Source organism: Triplophysa dalaica, chromosome 19, assembly GCF_015846415.1.
Source record: "Triplophysa dalaica isolate WHDGS20190420 chromosome 19, ASM1584641v1, whole genome shotgun sequence".
In the NCBI taxonomy this organism is placed as follows: domain Eukaryota; kingdom Metazoa; phylum Chordata; class Actinopteri; order Cypriniformes; family Nemacheilidae; genus Triplophysa; species Triplophysa dalaica.
The window spans coordinates 12,337,563-12,364,133 of record NC_079560.1 but is presented as its reverse complement, the minus strand read 5'-3'; the positions used below and the strand labels follow the sequence as shown (position 1 = coordinate 12,364,133).

The following is a 26,571-nucleotide window of genomic DNA, read 5'->3' as shown; positions in this document are numbered from 1 at the left end:
AAATATACTTGAAACGGGGGGTGATTAATGACAGAATTTTCATTTTTATGTTGAATATTCCTTTAAGGGTACTGTACAACCCCCGCAGTGATGACCGTTGTACCTAATATCTGACAAAAACAAATGTACAGGTATCTTTTGAGGGTACAGCGTCTGTGACAAACTGGCAGCCAATGGTGGGATTTTATTAGCTAACTTTTAACCACTCGACCCCTCGCTGGGTGCTGTTATGCACATTGAATGATGCATTTCTGTTGAATATTCAGCGCATGTTTGTAATTCTAGAGTATTTTTATGAACAGCTAAAACTATTTAAAAATAATCTAATCACTAAAGGGAACGTTTTAAACATGGTGGTTGTTTGTGCTTCAATCTCTCTTACCACTCTAATTCATGTTTTAATGTTTATCATTTAAAATGACCTTGACCACTGAAAGACCTTTTTGGCAGGCTACAAATCTAATGGTGTTCTATCATTTAGCCTACAACTTAAAGGGACCCGTGCGTCACTGCTGAGGTCATTCTTTTTTAAGGTTAACATCTGCCCTACAAATGCTGATAATATCTTCATATGGATCAAGTGGAAACAGAACTACACCCAGATAACCATGATGACCTTTACCTGAAAGATTGCAGTGGGTTTTACCTTATGCACACTGTCACTGAGAGTACAAATGTCATGTTTTGTTGCAAAAAAGCATTTATATATTCAACGACTAACCATGACTCAATGTATTATAAGTCGGTTTCTTAAACAACAGCAATAACTATTACACAAAAGTGATGGTTGCATGTCCTTAATACATTTACAGGATGTCTTTTTAGTGCAAATCTTAATAATTAACAATTGTTTAAGGATTAAAATGTTTTTATTTAACATCGAACCTATGCCCATTGTAGCCCGGCGTCCATTTCAGTAAAGATCCTCAATACCTTTTATGTATACAGTGATTCAGCTCGTCTGGATTTAAGACACAACAGATGCCAATTATTGTACCATCCTACGCAGAACATTTGGATCCGTCCGCACTTCCCGCAACTTCTCCGCCTGCATCAAAAGTACGACCAGACCTGACGAGTGTGCCATTACGTCATCCCCAACCCAGCGCGAGCGCTCCGTCGAAACGTTCCTGTCCCGTCAACCTCCGCCCCTGCAGTCATGCCACTGTCAGACGTGCGATACTGTGACTTTCACAGTCAAACTTCCTAAAAAAAAGAGGAATTTTATCATCACCATCATCTCGGCGTTTAATGCAAATACGATAAACGACAGCACTTCCGCGAGGATCTTTTCGCTGGTGTATGTATGGGAGTGAAGTGAACCGGGGAGTGCGAGGAGAGAAAGAGGAGGTAAGCACACAGCTAGCACCAATTCGCCCGCTTTAAACTGTGTCAGCGGGTGATTCTGTTACCGTATAACGTGTATATTATAGTTTTAATAAGGAACCACATGACGACGCGTGTTTGTGAGGGGATGTTGTTTGCGAGCGGCAGTTTGCCGAGAGCTTGACGTGGAGTTAGCAGCGCGCGACACATCTGCAGCGAGTTCCGGCCTCGCGCTGGATCAGGCCGAAACGAGCCGGACTCACATATTAGTGACTAAACATCAACAAAATAAAGCTGACTTATGATAGCAGGACACAATAAATGACGCACGTTCGGGTCAGGAGTAGCTAGCTGTCTATAAACTAGCTAGCCTGCTGTTGATGGAGACATGAAGTCTATCTGACATGACATGCTACTGTAATGTGGTAATTGTTTTATTGGCTCATTGAAAAATCGCTGGACGTTGTCGTGGTTTGTATTTGATCAGTATATACAACACAGTGCCTGGAGTCTGTAAAGAGCCACAGGTGTCTGTGAGATCTGTGATAAATGCATCATGTGTAGGTGGTGTCTTGTATTTTTCACTGGAAACAATCAATCAGGGATGTTAATGACATCTTTGATAATGTACATTTGTTGTCATTTAGCTATAGTTTTTATGTATGCACATGGGTTGGACAAAAAAAAGGAGAACGCTGAGGAAACGGATGATATTTCAATGAACATGAACCTTCATTTGCCTTAAAGGAAAAGTTTATCTCAATATCAAAATTGTGTCATGTTTTACTCACCCAAATGATGTTCAACATCTTTTAAGATCTCTCTGGGTCTTCGTTACAGAAATAAAGATATTTAGGTGACATCCGAGAGATTTCCAGGCCTCCTAATAGACATCATGGTTATTGTTGTTGTCAAGGTCCAGAAAAGTACTAAAGACATAGTTAAATTGGTTCATCCGCTCATAGTAATTCTCTAAATGGGTCGGCACAAACTAAAAATGACCTATTATCATGGCAAACCCAATACAATGGAGCGGACAAATATGTAAATCTGTACTGGAGAATTGTTTGGAAAATAATTCAGTGCATCATTTTCATGCAAAACTAGACTTTAAAATAGAACAAAAACACATGGCTTCTCGTTCTTATGCTTCGCAATGTTGCTGTTTTAAAGCCATGGCCATTTGTAAATACGCATCAACACATCACACGCATGTCATTACCTGCCATGCACGGATATCTGAGTATGTAACAGTAATTAAATAAATGAATAATTAAAAAGGCCATTTCTGAATGATTCCTTTGAAGTTGAATCCGCTAGTTATAAAATATAGGGTCTTGTTTACAACAGTGTTTCTGATTTGGTACTCAAGGGTCGCCCTGGTGGTGCAGGGACCCTACGCAACTTGTGGAGTCTGCGTACAGGAAGGATCACCACTGTCTGACACTGCAGAACACAAAATATATTTTAAAAATGTTGGTAATGATGAGTAGTAAGTAAATAAATGATTCATCAATTCAATTCAAGTTTATTTATATAGCGCTTTTCACAATGTGTATTGTTTCAAAGCAGCTTTACAGGGGCAAACAGGAAAACAGAAAAGTTAAAACAGCACAGTGCATGGTATTTATACAACGAGTAAGTTCATTCTAATAAATAACATCTAATTTCTAAATAAATAAATGAATGAATGCAGTCTCCCGGTGAGCAGGCCAACAAATGATGACTGTACGGTGGCCACTAGGTGTCACTGCGCTGCAACAGAATAAAACGCATGCAATCACAAAAAACAAGCAAATTCAAAAAATCTACTTCATTAGTTTGGCGACACATGCCCTTCAAATACTCGCAACACAAACAAACACAGAAACGCACTGTAAGCTGCACGGACGACAACGGAAGTGTTCCCGGGGGATCCCAAAAACTGATGCTTAATTTTGACTGCTCAAATTCGTTAGTAGAGTTGTCAGCCACATTGACTATGTCGAAGTTTAAAAGTTTTTAATCATTTTTTTAAACCTTTAAACTTTTTTATAGTGACACTTGTTTAAGTAAGTCGAGCAGCTACTACGTCTCATAGTTTTTGTTAAACTGTTCAAATCGACAGGCTAATATCCTACAAACCTACGTTAAGAAAGTTAAAGTAAAGTTATAAAGCAATTACCTTCAAGTGGCTGACAACTCCACTAACGAATTTGAACAGCGCGTCCCAATCAGGTGCATCCGTTTTTGCGGTCCCCTGGAAACACTTCCGTTGTCGTGTGTGCAGCTTGCAGCGCTTTTCTGTGTTTGTTTGTGTTGCGAGTATTTGCAGGGCACGTGTCGCCAAACTAATGAAGTAGCTTTCTGAATTTGCTTGTGTTTGCATGTGTTTGCATGTGTTTTCTTCTGTTGCAGCGCAGTGACACCTAGCGGCCACCGTATGACTGAGCTAAACAGGCTCCTACAATTAATTTTGGAAATCTGACAAGTCACCCAATTTACAAATTTTTGTACTAAACCACTGCTGAACACAACTTGTTCTAGCACAGTTTACAGTTTTGGCATGCAACCTAGACAACATAGTAACAAAAGATAACATTTTTGTTCACAGTAGCATATTAACCCCTATAACATTGGGTGTTAATATTATTTTGTCCAACCCCTGTATTTGTGTCAAATAAATATGAGTAATGTTAATTATTACTTTCTTATATTTGAAGAGAAATTAAATTGTGTTTCCCGTAAGGATCTTGACAGACTTGTGGCGCTGGTGACGTCACAAATTAATTAGCATATTTTTTGACAATAAAAAGTTAACAAAACAGCTTTTATAGTAAAAAAAATAAAAATATATTTTTATGTCAAATAACAAACCTAAATTTCAATTCAAAATTAATCAAATTAAGTAAAATATTGAAGAAATACAAAAGTCTCATTAATATGAAACGTTTTCTAACGTTGTCTGTGCCTTTTCTAACGTTTACTTTTAAAGGCGCAGTTTTTGATTAACAGCGACCACTAGCGTTGTAAAATAGATTTTCCACAAATCTCTCAGTCCAAACACGACGGTGGCCACCTTCCTGCATAGAGACGTTGTAGAGAAAGATCCTCTTAAAATCACCCCCGAGGACGTTGCTTTGATTCGGATCAGTATGTAAGTAACATACTAACATACCATAATATTTTGTTGTTGCGTGACGGAGCAGTTTTGAGCATCATTGTTTATCTGGAACCGCTTTAATATTGTACTCGTCCAGATACTAGGTAGAGATCGCGTTGGAGCTGAAACTGGAGAGCGAGCGAAGGGGCGTATTACTCTTTATTCTCAATGATGAATAAACTTACAGTTGATCCGCGGGTCAAATGCAGGAGAAGCAGATGATCTTGGATCATCCCGGGATCCGTTTGACCACGATACCCTAGGGGAGAGGAAGAGGAAACGTGCTAGGAAACGAATCGCACATGTAGTGCGATTCATTTAACATCTCAACAGACTTGAATCATCACATATAATCGATTTTCAACTTGTTCACGGTGAAATTACATTCCTACATTTAACAAATGCCTAAATTCAGATTAATTTTACAGCACTGGAGTTTAGACAAAACAGTCTAAATGATCAATGTTATTTATTAACAAAATGTTGTGTTCTGAGATTTGTGTTATGCTTTTACTTTGTAGCCGCACTATTAAACTGAAAGTAGATGGTACACTGCAGTTTTCCTTTATACATTAAAAATAGTCAAAGTACTGAATGCTTACCAAGTGGTTTTGAGAAATCTGTGTGACCAAAGCCCCTGAGCTCAAGATTTTCAACAAAGCATAGTTTCTGGCTTCTCAGAACGATGTGGTTTAAATTGAGACATGAGCTGTGTTGATTCCCACAGATTTAAGATACAGAGGCAGTGTTAACCGTATGTCACCCTAAATCTCTCCCTAATTCCCTATTTCCACATTTATTAGGCAATAACATCGTAGTATGAAGAAATGCTTGCCTGAAACGTCTCTCAGACGGAGATAAAGTTCAGTAGAATGGTCCTGTTGGCAGCACCGGCCAGGCCGTTTTGACTGTGATTTAGCACAGCATGGCCTAGCAGCATGACTGTAATTCAGGCTGGGTACAAGCTGACTCATGTGCTATAGTCAGAGCGGCACAGATCTGGTGTGAGGAGGGATGGAGAAATGGAGAAGTGTTGTTGCGTCATCTTCATCAAGCTTTTGCCTGTCAGGAAGCATCACAAAGATAAGAAGAATGGCCACAATGCATCACCAGAGATGTGTCTGCGAGTCACTTTTGTGAAGCACTTGAAGTGCTATCAGGGCAAGGTTAGTAAGTTCTGTAGGGTCAGTGTGTTTGTAGTGGCTCACATTAAAAGGATTCGTGTTAGATAAAGGCTCAGAGTATTACATTGTGAAATCGTTGTTGTTGTCAAATCATAGCTGCATTTCTGTGTGATCTGTATGCACGAAGTTGAATGTGCTAAACTCTGGACTGACCAAAATGTGCAACTTTTACTTTTTTTCCCTGATTTATTCACGAAATTACCCCGAATACTGTATGTTATTGCCTTTTGCTTATTCTTGTGAGGATTTAATAAATAGTCGTCTGTCTTTTTTCATTTGCTGTTAGATTTCACTTGTTTCACTAATCAATATGTAACCAAAGAAGACATTCGAGGAGCCCTAATATTTTTACTTGATACGAACAGTAATTCAGTTACTTGTCATTTAACCGATGTTTTGGCCTTCTTGAGCACACAGTTGTGTTTTTAGTGGTAAAAATATATTTCTAGAATCTAGTTAATGGTTCGCCTTTGTATGGAAGAGACTGTGTTATGATGCATGCTACAGTAAAATCTACTTTTCATAGTGTTTTATTAATAATTTAAAAAAAGATAATGTACAACATCAGGATTTAAAACATTCACACTATTAAACATGTATGTGACCATGTTTTATGCCAAACACTGATGCTGCAGGGCAGGCTTACTCCATTACAATATTGGATTATTTGGCCCTCTTTAAAGAGATAATTTTGAGTCAATATGAAATTAGATCAGATCTTTTTTAATAAATCAGTGTCTGCTTTGTTTTTGACTGTTGGAACGAAAGTTGCAGTACTTTTGCTTTGTGTTTGTTTGCTGATGAGTCACCAGGATGTTGCTTTGCCTTTTTGATGAAAGTTGCATATCACTGGAGGGGTTTCTTGCTTACGTAAAATAACAAGAAGAGGGTATCCCAGAGGAAAACCTGTTTACATGCTTGTATTGACTTCTACGAGCAGATTTTATAACTCCATTGGAGTATCCTATTAGAAAATTTATCAAATGTCTGCTGTGATGGGAGTCTTTACTCTTGCCCGGTGTTTAGCCGAAGAGATATGAAACGGATGAAAGGAAAGCAGAAGATTAAAAAACACACTGTGAATTTGAAAGATGATGAAATGAAATGAAAAAATATCATGTGATAGTGTTTCGTATAAGATTCTGTGAGACTATGGGAGTTACCTAGATGACATCATTGGCAAATTATAATGTTTATGACATCATCATGTCATATTTGCATTTAGACTAGAGTCTGCGCTTCAGATCTGTTTGGTTTCTCTCCTATTCTCTGTACTGTCATCTACTGACATTTTAACACAGTAATGCAGGGGCCACACCAAAAGATAATCGGGCTTCTATGATTTCTCCTCTTCTGACAGTCCTAGGATAAGTCCCGATGATCTTAAACGGCTCTAAAGATTATCTTATCAGATTTCCCTGTGGTGTGATGTCTGTTAAGAGTGAATGAACCTTATCGGCAGAACATCAGAGCCGCCATGATTGCGAATCTTAAAAATTCAACATGTTGAATATTTACGATCAGAAATCCTGATATGTGGGGAAACCCAGAGGACAAACGCACAAGAACTTTGTTGATTGTCACGTGGAATAAAACAATACCCTATTAGAAAGCCAGCTGATGGAAGTATAACAACCGTAGTTATCACTTCAACAAACCTCGAGAGATTTCCTGTATTCACAGTCAAGACTCTTTTTGAAAATCTGTTGGTGTGTGTGGTTTCTGTCACATCACAACCCACCAAACATCATAGGAGCAAAATGATTAAATCTAGGATTTTTTTCTCCTCATGTATGTGGTTTAAAACTCTTATTAGATTTGAAAAAATCTTTTGGTGTGGCCCAGCTTTAGTTGAATGCCCCAAATATCGTTCTCATTTGCATATTTACTGTTTCTGTGGACGGTTCATGAGGAAAGCGACACATGTGCATGAGTTTATTTATGTGTTAATTTATTTAAACCAATTGAGATTTAAACCTACAGGATCTGATTCTATCCCCTATCATTATCTCTGTGCTCCATCTCTAATCACATTTTATAGGTGTCCTGGGTCGCTCAGTATGACCATGTGTTATATCTGATTCTCCTTGGATGAGTCATCGGCTGCGTCAGCCCCCACGCACCGTGCAGTTAACACAGGGGAGTGAGCTCAGCATGTAGTCATTGGTTTAGCATCTCACGTTAACCTGTTCTTTCTTTTTCAGGTCTGATTCATCTAGACGCACACAGTGGGAGGAGCCATGACTGAGGGGGAGGGGCAGTTCTACAGCGTGCAGGTGGGCGACTCCACCTTTACGGTGCTCAGGAGGTACCAGCAGCTCCGTGCCATTGGATCTGGTGCTCAGGGTATCGTCTGGTGAGTAAAGCTATCAGAACCACAATTGTCGCAAAGAAGCCAAGCTGTAATGATGTCATCATTAAACAGCCCATCAGGGCATTGCCTGTCTGCATTTGTCATGACTGTGGCAGATGTTTGTCTCATTAGAGAGTTAGATCTCTGGTTTGCAGCTGTGGTAATGAGGGGATTGTGCAGCTTGCGGGATGTCTAAACTGTTTACCCAGATGGACACTAAACACTGTTTGCTCTGCTACCTTAATGACAGGAAAAAAAACTTTTAGCGGAGTGAGGTAAAAAGTACTTAAGCTTTTCTTAAAGCTGCAGTCCACCTGAAAAATCAGGTGTTGTGTGAGTAAATTAAATCTGTCAAATGATGAATCTCATTTAGAATAAAAATGTGTGTTTACATATTATATATCTGTGTACTGTGCATATTCATCTTGTATTTATAAACATATAAGTATATACACATACATGCATATATTTAAGAAAAATCTGTAAACTTTAATATATCATTTAGTTTATCTGTAAATATAAATAAAAACATCAAGATATTTCCTAAATATTTTTGTGCTTATACATACAAAGTAAATACGCACAGTACATGGACATATATTATGTAAACACAAACTTTTATGATAATTGTGATTAATCGTTTGACAGCCCTAATGAAAACTATAATAATGATTTATAATTTCAGCTGTTAGGTACGAATTAATGGGAAAAGTCAGTTTGACAACTTCAACTAATGTATAGATAAGTGTGCAAAGTAACCTGCATTTTTATGTTTTAAACAGAGACGGCGATAGATAGGCTAAAGTTAACGCTTGTGACTATATTAAAGCCTAACCAATAATGCTGAATTATAAAAAATGTACATGTTAGATTGCGCTATATGCACATACAACTAAAAATAAGTATTTTTTTTATTGTTTATTGTAAGTCATTGCTCTGATTGTTTAGGTTCCAACCAATCCAAGTAGGGATGCACCGAATGTTCGGCAACCGAAATAAGTGAAATGGTTGAATAAATTTTACCGAACATGACGTGCGATATGATAAAGCTGCAACAAGCGCAGAGAGAGAGAAAGAGAGAAATCTTTTATTAAAGTAGGACGTCTTTTGCTGTTTTTGAGGCTTTGATTGTTTTTTGGCTGTTTAACGATGGATATTCATGTTTTTTTATTTCAAGAAACGCTTTATAGATCACATATTAGAACAAGTCTATTGTTCACTTTAGGGCTGCAAGGATTATTTTGATAGTCGATTAATCTAACGAGTATTAGACCGATTAATCGACCAATCTTCCATTATTTCAATGACTAATCGGTACATTTTTAATGATTATTCAGCATTCGCAACTAGTCAAAACATTGAGTTATATATGATTTACGAAATGAATAAAATCAATTCAGCTTTTGATATTTGTTTTAATGAACTTGAACCAACTGGTTACTCTCTTTAAGTTTGCTGATTCTGTCCAACTCTAGTCACGAAAAAACACTCTACAAACTTTTAAAAATAAATAAATAAATCGGGTAATTTTTTTTAAATGTAGACAAATCTCTTGACAGAAGCATTAAGCAGCATTTCTATAACAACAGTTCAGTTTAACTCTTTCCCCGCCAGCCTTTTTAAAAAAGTAGCCGGCCTACGCAACCGTTTTTTTTATTTTCACCCAACAAAAATTATATTTTCCTTTTAAATGTATCATTTCTTAGAATTTTGGCAAGTCTTGTGACATTTACCCAATGGCAATTTGTATATGCATATTGCATGATAAAAGAAGTGATTTGTTTTACCTGAACATTTGGCAACCAGAGTGAAATGATGTTGATGTTCACAACATTGACTGTGTCCTATACCTTTCAAGTTCGGCTCTTGACACCGCACTTGGCATCCCTGTTGCTGTGAAGAAACTGAGTCGGCCGTTTCAGAACCAGACCCATGCGAAACGGGCCTACAGAGAGATGGTTCTGCTAAAGTGTGTTAATCACAAGAACGTATGTTCATTTTATATTTTTCTACCCAGTCTTACACTTTAGTTGCTTTTGTAGGCATTTAGTTTCTTAGTCAATTAATCTCGTCTCTCTCTTTCAGATTATCCATTTGCTGAACGTCTTCACCCCTCAAAAGTCACTGGAAGAATTCCAGGATTTGTATGTTTTGAGCGTTTACACATTTTTATTACCCTATATTTGAGTTCTTATTGCCTCGGATCACTGCTGCATTGGCCCTCTGTGTGGTTATTATAATTCATACTTCTGCTGATGCTGAGACCACAATACTGTCCACTGCTACATGTTTTAATTATAGCTTTCGTATCGACATGATGTTATTAAATCATAATTAATTACGTCTCCTGACAAAAGCACTTCTTATATTGCTGAGCTTTGTAAATATCTTGCTCTGAGTATTGATCATGAGGCATACAGGTCAGTGGTACGTATGCAAGGTAATGCTGTAGATCTTTTGAGCTCAGCAAATCTGACAGAACTGTCATGTTATTTAGGTACTTGGTGATGGAGCTGATGGACGCTAGCCTTTGTCAGGTCATCCACATGGACCTGGACCATGAGAGGATGTCCTATCTGCTCTACCAGATTCTGTGTGGCATTAGACATCTACACTCGGCTGGTATTATTCACAGGGTGAGTTGTTCTGCATAATCATCATGGCATAAACCATCATGGTCTTGGAGAAAATAAATATTTCACTCATAAAATGAGTGAAATGAAAAATACTAAACTGACAATATATTTTATCTCTTGAGGAGTTCAAAGAAAAGTTCAATGTAGAGTGGTTAATCCCCCCTTTTTTCAAGGGAGCCAATGATTAAAGAGCTCATCCAGCTTGACGCTTCGCCAGCGATGTTCTCTGAGTCATTTGACCTTAGTGTCACTGACATTCAGACTCTGCATTTTTGACCATCCCAACACCCCTGTGTTGTGTACTACAAAGTAACCTTCAAAGTCTGTGGTTCTCTTTGAGCAGTGACCGCATGTCTCCTCTCTTTCCCCTCAGGACCTGAAACCCAGTAATATAGTAGTGAAGTCCGATTGCACTTTAAAGATCTTAGACTTTGGTCTGGCCAGGACCGCCTGCACTAACTTCATGATGACCCCCTATGTAGTGACCAGATACTACAGAGCACCAGAGGTCATCCTGGGCATGAAGTACAAAGAGAATGGTAATGTTTTTAGAATTATTTTAATGTTAACATTAGGGATGGGTGATGTACCGATTCACAATCTCTTGATTTGATTTGAGTCAATGATAATAGATTTAATACAAATCCTATAGATTTTCTAAAAAAGATCAGTAAACATCAGATTACAGAGGTGTATTAAAACAGTGGTTCCCAAAGTGGGGGTCGCGACCCCCCGGGGGATCGCGTAGTGGGGGGCAGGGGGTCGCGAGATGGCGAGATGAATTACAGAAAATTAATTTAAAAAAAAAATTGTATATGTTAAAGATAGAACTGTTTGAGTTCGGGTCGTCAGCAGTCTAATATTGAGGGTCGTGGTCTGAAAAGTTTGGGAACCCCTGTATTAAAAGATTGAAATGAAGAGTCACAAACCTGTATATTAAGCTTTAAACACACTTGGGTATATTGAAAGAGAACAATCGCATACCTTGATCAAACAGAATCAGGTTATTTTACATTAAGGATACAGTGTAACAAACTAAATTTCACTGTAAAGAGAGACTGCAATCATATGAACCGTTGGCTTTTATGTGATGTTAAATTCGATGGCACACTCGCATCCGTCATGTTAATTAAGCAATGAATGAACAATATGCTCCCTGTTGTAACATCCAAACGTTGTAAAAAGAAAAGTGAGTGGATCTAGTGGATATTTGTAGCAATAAGATTCACATTAATGATGTTCAGTGCTTTCGGAAATATGAAAGAAATTAAACGATTCACGGCTTTTGAGAATCTATATCGAATCATGTGCATTTTAAAAAACTATTAAAGGTTTTTCACCCTTGTAAACACTGTATATGCATAATATAATGAGTCGTAATGAGTATGATGTGTATAGCTAATTTTACTTTCATTCAGTTTACAGCTCTAATATAAATGTATATAAAGACCTGAAATATTATATGAAGTGAATTTGTGTGTTGGCAGTGGATATCTGGTCGGTGGGCTGCATCATGGGTGAGATGGTCAAAGGAAGCGTCATATTTCAGGGCACTGATCGTATCCTTCCTGTTCACCTGCAATCCCATTGTAAACCACTAGGGGTTTGCTAACCCCAGCAAGCAGGGCTCGCAGATCAGCAGTTTCGCTCATAGTGAAAATTTTGACACCTGTTGTTTTCCTGTTTGGCCTTATGTCTGTTTTAGAAGAGTTTTTTTTCACTATCGAGTATTTTTATGTTTGTTGTGGTGTACACATGTTGACTTTCCTCTGCTTGTTTAGTGTTAATTTCAGTATCTACAAAGGTTGTTTATTTCAACTTTGAAATCATTTCTGTTTATAAAAATTATTGTAAAACAAAAGATTCAGACGTTTCCTTAGAAATAAACTGAATTAAGTTAAAGAGACTTAAATTATAACAATAAACAAAAATAGAAATAAATAAATGTTTATGTAGCAACAAAAAAATGAATAATAAAATGACAAAAGCATATAACAAAATTGCTAAAAAAATATATATTTTTAAATAAAGCGCATTTAAAATATTATTATAAAATAATATAATAACTCCGCTATCTACACCGTTAGTGATTAGAACTACTTGTTTTAAATGTAATATGACTTTTTTAGAGATGTACCGATACAGAATTTCTCCACCGATACAGATAGCTGATTATTCACAGTGATGTCTGCCGATCCCGAAACCAATTCTGAATTCTTTACTTTCTGAATGTTATTAATTCTTATAATGACTATTGATGTAGAACATAAAAAACTGGTGATGTTTCTTAACATTTTCAACAAACAGAGCACAAATCATTGCATTTTCCTGTGCTCTTTTTATTGACAGGATATATCGGCCCTGATCATTTATTGACAGACAGCCGATAGTGTATAAAATTGCTTCTATCGACCAAAAATGATTATTGAATCGGTGCATCTCTTCCTATTATATTAATTCCCTTCATCAATTCCAAAGCCCTTCTCTATTACTGTGAGCTCCCTTAACTGAACTCATCTCAGACATTGACCAGTGGAATAAGGTCATTGAAATTCTAGGAACTCCTCCTCTAGAGTTTATGAATCGTTTGATGGAGACTGTCAGGAACTATGTGATGAACAAACCTCAATTTCCCGGAGTCTGTTTTAATGAGCTGTTTCCCGACTGGGCGTTTCCTTCAGAGACGGAGCATGACAAGATCAAGAGTAAGACGTGTTTCTGACATCCTCACTTTTCTTTTCTGATGCATGCATGCTTTTTCTAGTACAGTGTTGTTTATATAAATATGCATTTATTTTTTACTTAGCTCGTGGCAATGCTAAACATATACGGGATGCTGTCTTTGATGAAAACAAAGTATTTCTGACATGCTGCGTATTGTTTGGTATTTTGTTTATCCACACACAGCTAGTCAAGCACGGGACCTGCTGTCCAAGATGCTGGTGATCGACCCTGAGAGCCGTATTTCCGTACAGGAGGCCCTCAATCACCCCTACATCCATGTGTGGTACGACCCAGCCGAGGCTGATTCGGTCAGTGCACCCGTTTTCTGTCACCTAGTCTAGACTCTCCTGTTAAAACCGTTTACAGGGCACATTTACAATCCTGGAGAGATACTGATTCCAGAGACTAGCATTTGTAATGATTGATGCTTGTGTTTAGCCTCCTCCACAGATATCAGACAAGCAGTTAGAAGAGAGAGAGCACAGCATTGAGCAATGGAAAGGTACGGAACGACTCCCTGTTGAGCTTTAAGCTGTAATGATTGTCTTTCCGCAGGTTGAGGTGGCTGTCTGATCACAAATATCTATTATAATAACTGACATATTTAAGTACATTCATAATGGAACATAAAATGTTGAAAATGTCCATCATTGTTGAGTGATGACGCATACTGACATTTTTTTTTTTTAATACGTACACCTTAGCTTTAAGGGTGTCTATAAGGTAGCAGGCTCCAAAATAAGACAACAATTATATTTAGAACATTTGGATGCAAACATAAGTCTGTTTTACCACCTATACGTTTAGCGATTTTAATGCCTCTTGGCTATTTTAGAAAGGGGAGGAGTCAGACTACCTGTTATATTGGAATATGACATCACTGCATCAAACACAGTAAAGTAATTCACAATTGATCGTTTTTGAGAACGGTCCCTTAATGTGGGCAATTTAAAAAAAGAGAATAAAGATTGCTTGAAATGATGTCTCGAATGATTCAAAGTAAATTTAAGGGGACCGATGTTTCCATTGTAGAGAATTTGAGTGAACCAAAAATGTCTACACAAACTTAACTTCACAGTGTCTTAAAAATAAGTCAGAATATTGATATATTATGAAGCAGACAATGAATGAAAACAATGTTTATTATCCTTGCAGAGCTGATTTATAAAGAAGTGATGGACTGGGAGGAGATAAACAAGAATGGAGTGTTGAAAGACGAGTGTTTAGGTGAGTTAATATAAACACAAAAATGATTAGTTTATTTACTAAATTTGTATTGTATCAAAGCACATCAATTGCATTGTGTGGTGGAAATAAAAATCTGACATTAATCATGATTGAAGGAATAGACCATTCCAGATGTACTGTTCATGAATAAAGGGCCGTTTACATTATAAACTATAATGTTATATTTGTGTCCACACCATTGGACGGTAACGTTATGTTTATTTTAATCTCACGCGCTGCAGTGTTCACTCATGATCCTCAATAGACTAACATTAACGATCATTAACATTAACTGTTTAATGGTACTGTATGTGTAATCCTTCATCAGTTGGAAAAAATAGTTCTGCAAGGGATCCCAATGATATCGTTCTCTGTGTCTTTATCGTTATAGCTGTGATGTGAACCCTGCTGTTATCCTAAATGAATAGTTATAATGTGAACTGGAGGTCACCTCGAGTCCAAAGATGTTTACCCGACCCGAAATTACGCAAATCAGTTTTTACCCGAACCCGATGTGCATAAGTAATTTTCTTTCAAAAAAAGACCCGAACCGAGACAGTCCCAATAAAGTTAGACCCGAGTCGCGTCTGCAGCCCCACCATCCCCAGCCTGACCATAGGAAGTAGACTACAGAAACAAATCCCAGTGGCCTGGTAACCAGTTTGTCTCGCTTCTCTGTTTATTTTTACTGTCTATATTTTGTGATATTGTGATTTGAGAATTCGCCTTTCAGTTGAAACCAGTGGATATGAAAAAGTAAATAGGTCAATAAAAATGAAATTGATCGGGCAATAAATCGTTGCTCCTCTTGTTGCAATTGGCGACTCTGCTAAATGGCGCAACAGAAAACTCAGGATAAAGACCCAGCTTGATCCAGTTTTCTTGATTGAAAGGTCTGGCTCAACATAAATTAGCCTACCATCCAGCCACACAATGTCGCAAGATTGGGTTGGCAACTGCACGCACACACGAGCGACGCACTGTTTATGTACGGGACAGTTCGGGTCTTCTCAGGTCTATTCAGCAAAAACGTATTTATTATAAATTTCCGAGGCCGAAGACACTAATATTATACCCGCTCGGGTCAGACTTGGGTTTTCGGATCTAAGTGGACCCGTGAAGACCTTTAATGTGAATGCCCCTTAATTCCTTTATTCAGCTGCACACAAACAAATACCTTCGAATTAATTCATATCAACATGGCAAAACTCATAAAAGAGCTTTCATTCAGGTAATAAATGTCATCGGAACCGAAACTATGTGATTAAATTTATATTATTATATATTTTATTTTGTATTATTTTATTTATATATTGTTTGTGAGAGAAAACAATTCAGCATATTTAGCAAATTATATATCATGTATCAATGTTTTTTTATTTTAACTATAAAAAGTTTACTTTTAAGAGATAGGGTTTAGGCAGAAGTTATTTAACAATTGTTTATAATTAAATAGCTATGGAAATTAGTTTATGCTATACATATGTATATATATATATATATATAGTATAAATAGAAGTATGTATGTATGCATGTTGCTGGTGCTGGTGCTTTAATAATAACCAACCTTAAGAAATCATAAAATATGTGTATTAAAATTTGGCAATATTTAACTGACAAATTATTTTTGTTTAATAAATGTAAATCTCATAAGCTAGCAGCATATTTACTTTAGTTAGCATCTGTTGTTTTGATCCAGTCCTCTGTGTGTGTTTGTGTATAGTAGACGGTACAGTGAACAGCAGCGCCACGGCCTCCCAGTCCTCCTCCATCAATGACATCTCATCGATGTCAACAGAACAGACGCTGGCCTCAGACACGGACAGCTCCTGCATCGACACTCTCGCAGGAGCGCTAGACGAGTGACAGCGGGACCCAGCTTCCACCTCCATCACTTTCACATACATCACAATCCTCTCTCTCGTGTGTGGGCCGTGCCGTGGTCTTGACTGAAGAGAAATGTGGGTGCATGTTCAAGTGGCTTCAAGTTTACACTCCGTATCGTTCACTCCTGCTTTTAATAGGGCTGGTCTGCCACTGTAATTCTATATCACCTCTCACAAAGAACACAGCCGTTGTTAGAGTTTTATGTCCGCTATGACTGAAGCTTTGATAACTTGCCTCCAGTACTTTTACATTTAACCCCATCTTTACATTTTTCTTTAAGGTTTTCAAAGAATGGGCAGATAGGAGTTGATGAGTAAATTGTGTCACATTTCACTTGCCCTCATATGGCATATTTAGTGTCGCAACCTGTTTAAGCAGTGCGCATTAGAGAGATCCATCTTTTAGTCATTAATGTTCTGTCTCTATCACCCTTTCTCTCTCTCTCTCTCTCTCTCTCTCTCTCTCCATCTCTGATGTAGCTTTTATTGCCTTTCATTTCATCACCTAAAAGAACCACAGATATAAATTCACGGACAACTTTATAGCTAGTCCGTCTAGAACGTCCTGTTACAAGTATTGCTGCATGTTATTAACAAAGAGCACTTACTAGAAAGATGGCGTGACTACAGATCCGTGACATATGCCACACACACCTAAAACCAGGATAGTAGAATCTGCTTCAGTACAGTCACTGCTTCAAACAACCCGATCCTGCATTTCAGATGTTTAGGGTGTGGCAATGTGTTTAGATACGTACATAGATTTGGTTTATGTTCTTATATTCTTTCTTGGTGCTGTTGAGACATCATTTTGCAAATATGCTTATGAACTGTAAAGTAAGGAAATATGGAATTTGATTTAAAAAAAAAGGGTTAAGATTTCAATTTAATTTCAAACGAACAAATCTGAGTGAGATTTAGATGTGACGTCATTATGAAAGTAATTTATCACCGCTGGCACCTTCACGTCACGCCATGTAATATTGTACGAGCTAATGCAGACCATTGCCTTTTTAATCTGAAAAGCCCATAAGAATGTTGTACGAAGCGAATTTATCAGTTTTTTATTTCTTCGCTTTTCTCTTGTTAAATAGTAATGACATGAATTATCGAGGACATATTTTTACAGCTGTTTTCTTATTGTGTGTGTTCTTCCTTTAGTTACTGTGTTTGGATGCTTTCTGTTTAACAACATGTTGTAGCTAGCCATGTGCATCCAGGCACTTTAGGAGGCCCATATAGAATTTGTGCAAATTCTGCATAGTAGAAAAATTTGGTACATTTCTTTGCTCTGTTGGCGCACACAAGAAGATATTTTGGAGAATGTGGGAAAGCAAACTGTCCTACTATGGTTGTCAATGGTGCCAAAAAAACAATCATTCTTCCAAATATCTATCTCTGTGTTCATCTGAACAAAGACATTTATACAGATTAGGAACAACTCGAGGGTGATTAAATGATGAGAGAACTTTCATTTTTGGGTGAACTGTTCCTTAAATTGCTTTGGATTAAAGCATCTGCCAAATGCGTAAATCTTTGGTAAACTGTGATTTAAATCTCCATTTAACAAACTTGGAGACGTTCATGTTTAAATGCATTTTACAGAATTTCCCCTTAAAATAAAACAAAACACTTTTTTAAAATAAATGTTAGATTCTGTCTGGGCCTGACAGTAACATAACTACCTTACAAAACCAACAACTCCACAATCAAAAGCATGGAAGTCTTTTAACATTAAGAGGTAGTCAAGTCACTGTCACAAATAACAATGTCATCAAGCTTCCTGCCTCTATTTGCAGTTTGTCCAGTGTCATTTCAAATGTTGCTTGTTTCTACCTGTACAGTATATGTCATTGTCATACCACAAGACTTGTTCATTCCATAAAGTCCTGAAGACTCAGAAAGCCGTCTTCCTCTGGCTTTAGACGATAGCTGAGGACGAGTCGTGTGTGTTTTTTAGCGTGCCTCCAAGCTCTGTTGCTGGACTTAATCAGAAGGACTGGTCCTACATGGACAGGACAGGTGGATATGCATCACCATCACATCCATGCCTTAATCTTCTCACTAACACCGCTGCAGCTTTGCCAGAAAAACAAAACAAATGATGGTAATGCACCAACAATCAAGTTTTGTTTTTCTTCATGGCTGGATTGCTTGCTAACATTGCACTTCTTTAGTTCTCTTAATAGGGATTTCTATTTAAGACTATTTAGATACGTACCATTTTCAATCTCCAGCTTTTGGGGTCTCATTTGGTGCTTCACCATATTCACAGTGATATGTATTATAATAATGCAATAGTGCATTGTGTTTTTATCATTTCTACTCATGTTGGGAACTCGCTATGAACACTAGTGATTGACCTCTGTGGCATCGAGACTCGAGTCAATGAACAAAGCTGGCTCACGCTTTCTCAAGGGCTTGCTTTCTCTTCTGTCAGTATCCGTTTCCTTTGCAGATGAGAAAGTGTGTCTGTGATAAACAATGTGTTGGTCACCGACAATCCTTTACAAGAGGTGAATTAGTAATGACTTGAATGTTCACTTTATAGGCCTTCATTTACTTCCAACGTTCTCATCTTCCTAAGAAAACAGTTCTCATGACATCATTGAAATCCTGTAAAAGGAACAGTTATCTGCTCTGTGCTAGTAATGTCTGTTTAGCTTTCATGTGTTTTGTATTGTTGTGCTACATATGGTACCCTGTTATTGGGTTATAGAGCAACCAAATCACAAACCCATCTGAAACATATGCAAAATCTGTCAACAGTAATAGAGATTACTTTCTGTGTAAAAGAAATAGAAGTTAACCTCTGTGACAACTGGCCAAATAAAATGCTCAAATTAAAGCATTGCTATATGTTCAATTTATTTTTGATGGTACAAATACAATCGGTGTACGAACAGTATGTAATTATGTCCCCTTTTATTTGCAGGACTGAATAAAACAAAATGTACAGTGTGCCCCAGCCAAGGAAAAGTCTTTAACTCCTTTATCTCAGAGTACATTTTGGGTTTCAAGGATCCCTGGGGTCTACATATTAACATCTCTTCTCATGGTATCCATGCTTACTATGATACTTGGGTCGTTCCATTCTTTCAGTACTTGAACGACACAAATGCACCTTTGGTTTAAAATAATTTTGAACATGCTGTTCCAAAGAGTTTTTCAGGCAACTGAACTGAACTTTACTTAAAATTAGGCTGATGTTTTCCCTCAGGAATATCTCCTCGTTCCTACTGGTTTGAGAACCTGCTTAGGTTGGTTTTGTAGCGCAGTGTGATGTTTAAAAACTCTGAACAAAGCGACTTGTTTTTCGGGCCTCGGCATTCAACTCGCCGAATGTATCAAAGAATTGTTCCATCTCCCGTTGCAGAGTGGTGTTCCGTCTGTCCGCGTCAGCACGGGCGCGCTCTACGTTCCTCATCTTGATCTCAGCCACGCTGACCCAGCGGCGCTGTTGCTCCACCGTGGAATGCAACCCTGTGACTTCCCCCAGTAGTACCTTGTTCCTTTGCTCCAGCCTAAAGACAGAAATGATAATCGGGTTATTTGGGACCTTCTGTATTCAAGCTTTGTTTTTTTCCCTGGTCATTCCCCCTTTTTGTGGCATTACATTTTCTTACCTGTTGATTTTTGCTTCATATTCGGCTTTCTGCCTGGCCATCTGTTGCCGAAGCCCTGCGACAAGGCATTGCATCGCATGGGAGACTGGAAAACCTAGTGGCTCAAGGGGAGCATTTGGCAAGAAGACTTCGCTGCTGCCGGTACTTAAAGGAGCATCTGTGGGTGCAGAAGAGGAGGCCAAAGAGTTCGGACGAGGACCCTCCTCTCCTAAGTCCATTCTGAAAGATGTGCAGTGTCCGGGAGAATCGTGGCAAGGACTTGCTGCTCCTTCGCTCCCGCTGTCCGCATCCAAAGGCACGATCTCACAAGAGGACCAAGAGCTACTGCTGTCAGCTCTACTAGCAGCACCACCTTTTCCCTCCACAATAGCACATGAGTTCTTGTCTTCTGTACATTCCTTCCCTTGATCCTTAACACCCATGTTGTCATATACAGACAAGGTACTGTCTTGGGCTTCACTGTCACCTCCACTGTCCCCTAGGGCTCTCTCTGGTCCCCAGGTAGGCTCCTCCATATCCGGCCAGCTCCTCGACTGCACGCAACTTTCAATCCCAGCCTCCAGGACTTTGTTTGTGCAGGCAGGTGGTGGAGAGGAGGGTGAAGGTCTTGTTTGAAGAAATTCATGTACTTGGCTGTATTGACAATTGTAGTTGTCATAAATAAGGGCGGAGCTGGCACATGAAGACTCTTCTGCGAGCTGGTGCCCCGTCTCAGAAAGATGTTGGGTAACATTCTTGTCACAAGGGCTTTGATTAGACCCTTTCCTCTCCGTCTTTAGTGACAGTAAGAGAGTACGTGGACAGGCTAAAGTCTGATTTGGAAGCAAGGCAGGGTTTTCAGTCAGAAGAGGTTGAGTAGGGGGTTCACTCTGCCATTCTGCAAGAATCTGTAAATTGGGATGAATGGATGGTAAAGTGGCCTCTGGAAGATTGCAGTTCTCTCTTGAGAAGAGCAAGGTGTGCTCTCGAATCAGTTCTGACATCAGATGTTGCACAACTGCTGCCCCTAGTGGGAGAGAGATGTTATTGTAGAATGCAAGATCTGTCAAAATCTCTGCGCTTTTTCCGGACTACACAAAGCTAGATGTTGCTCACCTCCAATGATACTTTCTGGATCCTCAGCTTTAGGTCGCAGGATATTTGGCCCGAAAACAGTTGCCAAATTCTGGATGCTCATCTTGTTAATGTTGGAGTATGATTGGACATCATTTAAAAATCTGGAGCAGAGATATGTAGAATGCTAAAACTCAAAGTTTTTCGAATTAGATTATATGCACAAAATATTGTTAGGTATCGATATAAAGGTCTTTGATGAGAAAGATGGAGTTAAGTCTTACTGGCAGATGTATTTCAGCAGGTTGAAGTTTGCGACAGGGAGCTCGTAAAGGAGACTCTTCAACTCGTGCAAACCCTGAAGTCAGACCAGGATGAGATGACAAGAGACAAAAATAACTTGTAAGTCCTTAAAAGACCTCAATGTTAGTATACAAAAGTGTTGATCCATACATTGATTAAGATACACGATGATACCTGTTCTCTGTCTGATGGGATCTTTTTGGCACATACAAGAAACTCCTCATAACGGGAATATGGCACCAGAGGTTCAGGCAGTTCCCTGAGGTAAAGCTTTAGTAGAGATGCCACTGTGTGGACATCAGTGCTGCTAAGAGAGCCAACACGTTCATTTTGTGACTAAATACAATATTAACTTATACATGCATGTTCTGATCTAAAGTGAAAGCTCTGTGCTAAATACAAAACTGTTTACCCAAATAAGCGTATTGGCTAACAGTACAGTTGGGTACAGTTATTGTAGATTAGGGATAGTTCCCCTAAAACTGTCATGTATTCACCCTCATGTCATTACAAACCCGTAAAAGATATTTTGAGAAATGTTTGATTGTATTGTATGGACACAATTGTTTTTGTGTCGTGTATTGGATGTCAATGGGATCCAGTGTTTTTTGGTTACCAGTGTCTTTGAAAAACTTTTCTCTTTTGAAAAAGAAACACAAAACAGGTTAGGAAAAACATGAGGGCAAATAAAGGGTCAAAAGAGTTATCATGGATGAATAATAAACAAAAGAATAATGTTAAATGTAAAACATACAGAATGAATTGTACAGTCATTTAATATTGTATTAACATATAGTTTAAACTAAACATGTTCAAAGTATTTATTTCTGTTCCATCCACCGATTTATGTCTAGCCCTGTATCAATAGTGATCCATAAAGGATTGTCTAAGATGATACATTATTTATATGTAAACCATATTATATAATGGAGATAACCGGACAATTACGCCACCCATTCACTTGCTTTAATTGTTTGTCCAAACAACAAAAGTCAATGGGTGTTGCCATTGTTGGGTTACCAACTTTCTTCAAAATATCTTCTTCTCGGTTCTGCAGAAGAAAGAAAGTCATAAAGGTATGAAATGACAAATGGGGTATTTAATGACGCCCAAAAATTGTGGGGGTGAACCATCCCTTTAGGTTTTGCAGTACCTTTAATGTAAATCTTTTACCTATCAAAGGATGGTTTCTCTCCAGCATCAAAAGCTTCCTGTAGCTCTTTAACCAGTGTGGCCTGACCGGACTGTCTGAAGAGTCCCACCTCTGTCAGCCCGTGCACACGGATAAAATCTACACACTGTTCCACCACCAGAGGAGCCATGTGATCCCCATATCTCCTCTCATACAGGACCGTCTCCTCCAACCTTTGACCAAATACACCTGTGATAGAAACCACGATAGAAAGCTGTCAGACACAAACCCTGTATAGATGACCTAATTTTGTTAACTGGGATGTGGTGAAACAGCAAACAGATGTTAACACAACTGACATAGATTGAGTGTTTAAATAATGTCATGTAAAAAGTGCAAATGCAGAAATCGAAATGCACCCTGAGTACTACTGCACTGCACCAAAATGCACGCAAGTCTGAGTGTGTAATTCTCTCGGGCTAATGTTGTCTTTAAAGGAACAGTCTACCCAAAAAAATTTAATTCCGAGATTTCTCATGTATTTAAACCCCTATGACTCTTTCAGCTTCAATCACTCTTCAGCAATACAATGAAAGTAAATGGTGGCTGAAGTTGTCAGTAACTATAACACACATCTCATTTAGTATCCAATCATAAAAGGAAGTCTGAACAACATGAAACATTTTTTCATCTTTGGATAAACTGTTCCTTTAAATACTCACGTCGTTTGAAGCTCAGGACCCTTTTAATCTTCCTGTAAGCAGAGTGAGAGAGATAGCTTCCAGTTCGCTGTATAGTCTGCTTGTTTTCAGGCATCTTTGTGTCTTTTATCCCCTGCCTTCTCGTCTTTTAAGACGTGCACACATCTGTTACTCCGTCCTGCTTTTATCTTTTCCAAAACTACGTCTTTTCAGTCTTTGTAATGAACCTGTAACCGTCACTAAACAAATGTCGTCATTGAACCTAAATCCTCTTCCCTCATGTTTTTCAAACTCCTGTTTGGTTTAGAACTGGATGTTCCTTTTTCTTCTCTCTTCCTCCTCCCTTTTCTTTTTCTCCTGTCTGCAGGTAAGGCGATAAGGCTTGGTGCATCGAAGAGAAGCTCACTCTCTCTCTCTCCTACTGATGTGCAACGCTGGCCCTCCAGCTCAGATATGCCAGTTTATCGGATATATCAACATTCCAGTTCACTTGACAGTCCTCGTCCAGAAACAAGAGCCATTATTCAAGTCAAGCGCGTACCTATATAAATTTGAAAACGTGACCACATTTCTGCCAACATACTTAGAGGAAACACATGAAATCAATAAAAAAGAAATGTCAGCAATGTCAAGGTTTCTTTTTTCGTAGTTTGGTATCTCTTCCTGTTAAGTAAGAGTCATTGATGTCAGGGTTATGAAAACACTTCATCTGAGTCCACGTTGTTATTCATTCTGTGTTTGACATCTTCACCTGCTTCTTTTAGGCAACTCCAGAGAGACAATTACGATGTAGATGTTACCCGTTACGCCCCCACTTCAAGCGGGTGTCCCAGTCTTATGCCATTGTTGACAATACGCCTGCATTTGCCCTCAAGGGAAGGTCATGTTTGTCTGGACTTAATTGTCTAAAGTTTCCTTTGACGTGACTCAGCACCTCCTTGGTTCACTGTCAAATGAAGTCCTCCTCCCCATACGTGGCTTCATTTCAGGATTCTTTCCTCTGTCTTTCATTCGCTCTTGTCGAATGCCTTTTGGTACACCCTTCCTCTCCTTTTTTAATCTTTGTCTTTGGCTGTTCTTTCCCACCTCTCTCTTCACTTCACTGCAGGCTCACTGGAGCATAGCCAAAACGGCATCAACACCCTCTATTTTCCCCTATCTTTGTACCCTCTTTAGGAATCATTAACGCAACAAAACACAGATTGACTAAAAATAAATGAGTTGGAACGTTCTGCTCTTTCTCTTCTTTCTTTCTTTCTTTCTTTCTTTCTTTCTTTCTTTCTTTCTGTCTCTTCCCCTCTCTCTCTCTCTTGTTCTTACTTACTTTCTTTCTTTCTTCTCCCCGTCCCCTTATACTTCACATGGCCTGCATCCCAAAATGTTCCATTGGATAAAACTGAACACACCCCCTGAAACTCTTTTTATACATCTGTACCCGGTAACATGGCCCCTGATGAGAATCCCTGTCTAAAACGGTTCCCGAGACACTGGACCGGCAGTGCATGAGGCCGTGAGCTATCTCGGGCCATCTCTCACCTTTTAAGAGCCTCAGGCTGTAGGGATTTATGTCTGTGAGGTAATGTAGGGACTTCATTGGGAATGTTAATCTCTGGGGAATAAGCATAGACATGGACTCTTTGGCTCAAATGATAGTTTAGATTCGCATGTGTAGAGCTTTTATGGAGTTTATAAGACATCACACATTGCCTTTGTAGAATACAATTTGAAGCAGATTATTCATGTACTCTCTATGTAGTTGTGGACAAAAGAATTGATGAGAATGATGTTATTGAAATGTAAAAAACTTGGCGATAAATCGTGATTAATCGCATCCAGAATAAAAGTTTGTTTACATAATATATTTGTGTGCGTATTTATGAACACATACACATGTGTATATATTTAAGGAAAATATCAAACATAACAATAAATAAACGTAAATATATAATTTTAATTATTGGTGGTAAATATAAATAAATGCATCTAAATATTTCCTAAATTTACGTGTGTTTTTTGTGTGTTTATCAATACAAAATGAATATGCACAGTACACAGATATATTATGTAAACACAAACTTTTATTATGGAATGAATTAATCATGATTAATCGTTTGACGGGGCCTATTAAAAATTAATGCTAGTGCATCTTTAATTTCGCTTTTTTTTTTAATTATTTTTTTGGCCAATGAATCTGAATGTAATGAGGATTCGTGAAAATTATCTTTATTTGGGATATTCTGTGTATTTATGTGGTTTATACAGCACACACTGAGCATTTTAGAATGCTTAAACTCTAACACATTAGCAGTAATGTTAAAAATGTCTACTTTGTTTTAAATGGCATCACTTTTAGAGGCATGTGTTTTTTTTTTTTTTTTGAGAGATTTGCGCTTAGGTAGACAATGCGTGGTCTGTGATTCTAGTCATCTGAGTGTGTCATGCATGGCCCCTGATTTGGAAATAAGTGGAATCTGTGTGTGTGTTGTTTTGACTATGACTAAAGAGCGATCCAATCTTATCTTTCAAGGTTCAGCGTATTAAGGCAGTCGGGTCACACCGAATGTACAATGTTCAAGTGTGTGGTCATGGTAACTTGCACAAGGCTGGATTTTCCAGAGACCACAGGTTGGAGATCAGTTTGATAATGGAGTCATGATGCAGTGAGTGTATGTACCTGTGAAAGGTATCCAGATGCCTTTGTTGAGGCTTTCCAGCCACTCCTCCCCCTGACCACAGCTGTTTGACAGGAAGAAATATGAACCAGGACTAACCAGCACATCTCTGTTTCCTACTGATTGAGAAATTGAATAAATTAATATTACTTAAAATTGAAATTTTCACAGTCTTATTTCACAGGATTTCGTAACACTATGAGATGGCTAACTTGTTTAAAAAAACATGCTTAGTAGAAAAAACCAAACATAAAGTTCATCACCTATTGTCACTGCCATAAAGGCAAATCGATTAAATATATCAAATGAAGATTATATCAATTCATACAAATTAGCCGCAATGTAAAATAATCACAAATTTCTGTGAGCAGGGCTCGAATTGATGGGGGGCTGGGGGATCCGGGACCCCCATAAGGCATTGGGGATCCTTTAAAAGATTTAGATATATTTATAGAATAATAATAATAATTGCAAATCTAAAACTTGAGCAGAAAAAAAGGTAAATATTATGAAATAATTGTTTACAATAAATAAGTCTGTTGAGTCTTTTTTATGCTCCACCCAGTACAACAACAGAACAGAAATTCTAGGGCTTTGAATTTGTGG

At 38.2% G+C, this 26,571-nt stretch overlaps 2 protein-coding genes across 4 annotated transcripts; one reads left to right on the top strand and one right to left on the bottom strand.

Moving 5' to 3' along the window:
• The first annotated feature begins 909 nt into the window (after nucleotides 1-909).
• On the top strand, nucleotides 910-19,326 carry mapk9 (mitogen-activated protein kinase 9). Of its 2 annotated transcripts, none has more exons than XM_056730317.1 (12): nucleotides 910-1,350; nucleotides 7,857-8,008; nucleotides 9,864-9,993; nucleotides 10,091-10,149; nucleotides 10,503-10,641; nucleotides 11,015-11,180; nucleotides 12,129-12,200; nucleotides 13,164-13,346; nucleotides 13,549-13,673; nucleotides 13,804-13,867; nucleotides 14,521-14,592; nucleotides 16,319-19,326. In XM_056730317.1, the coding sequence occupies exons 2-12, from the start codon at nucleotides 7,893-7,895 to the stop codon at nucleotides 16,456-16,458; spliced, it is 1,266 nt and encodes a 421-aa protein (XP_056586295.1). In that variant the 5' UTR covers nucleotides 910-1,350; nucleotides 7,857-7,892; the 3' UTR covers nucleotides 16,459-19,326. The 2 variants fall into 2 exon arrangements, with proteins under 2 accessions (XP_056586295.1, XP_056586294.1); XM_056730316.1 differs by having other exon boundaries at nucleotides 16,316-19,326.
• On the bottom strand, nucleotides 19,322-24,606 carry si:ch211-247j9.1 (rho GTPase-activating protein 24). Of its 2 annotated transcripts, none has more exons than XM_056730314.1 (7): nucleotides 23,315-24,606; nucleotides 22,634-22,841; nucleotides 21,635-21,767; nucleotides 21,442-21,515; nucleotides 21,200-21,321; nucleotides 20,105-21,110; nucleotides 19,322-20,002 (listed from the first exon to the last, which is right to left on the bottom strand). In XM_056730314.1, exons 1-7 carry the CDS (start codon nucleotides 23,406-23,408, stop codon nucleotides 19,765-19,767), a joined length of 1,875 nt encoding a protein of 624 aa, XP_056586292.1. In that variant the 5' UTR covers nucleotides 23,409-24,606; the 3' UTR covers nucleotides 19,322-19,764. The 2 variants fall into 2 exon arrangements, with proteins under 2 accessions (XP_056586292.1, XP_056586293.1); XM_056730315.1 differs by having other exon boundaries at nucleotides 21,635-21,764.
• Nucleotides 24,607-26,571: the final 1,965 nt, after the last annotated feature.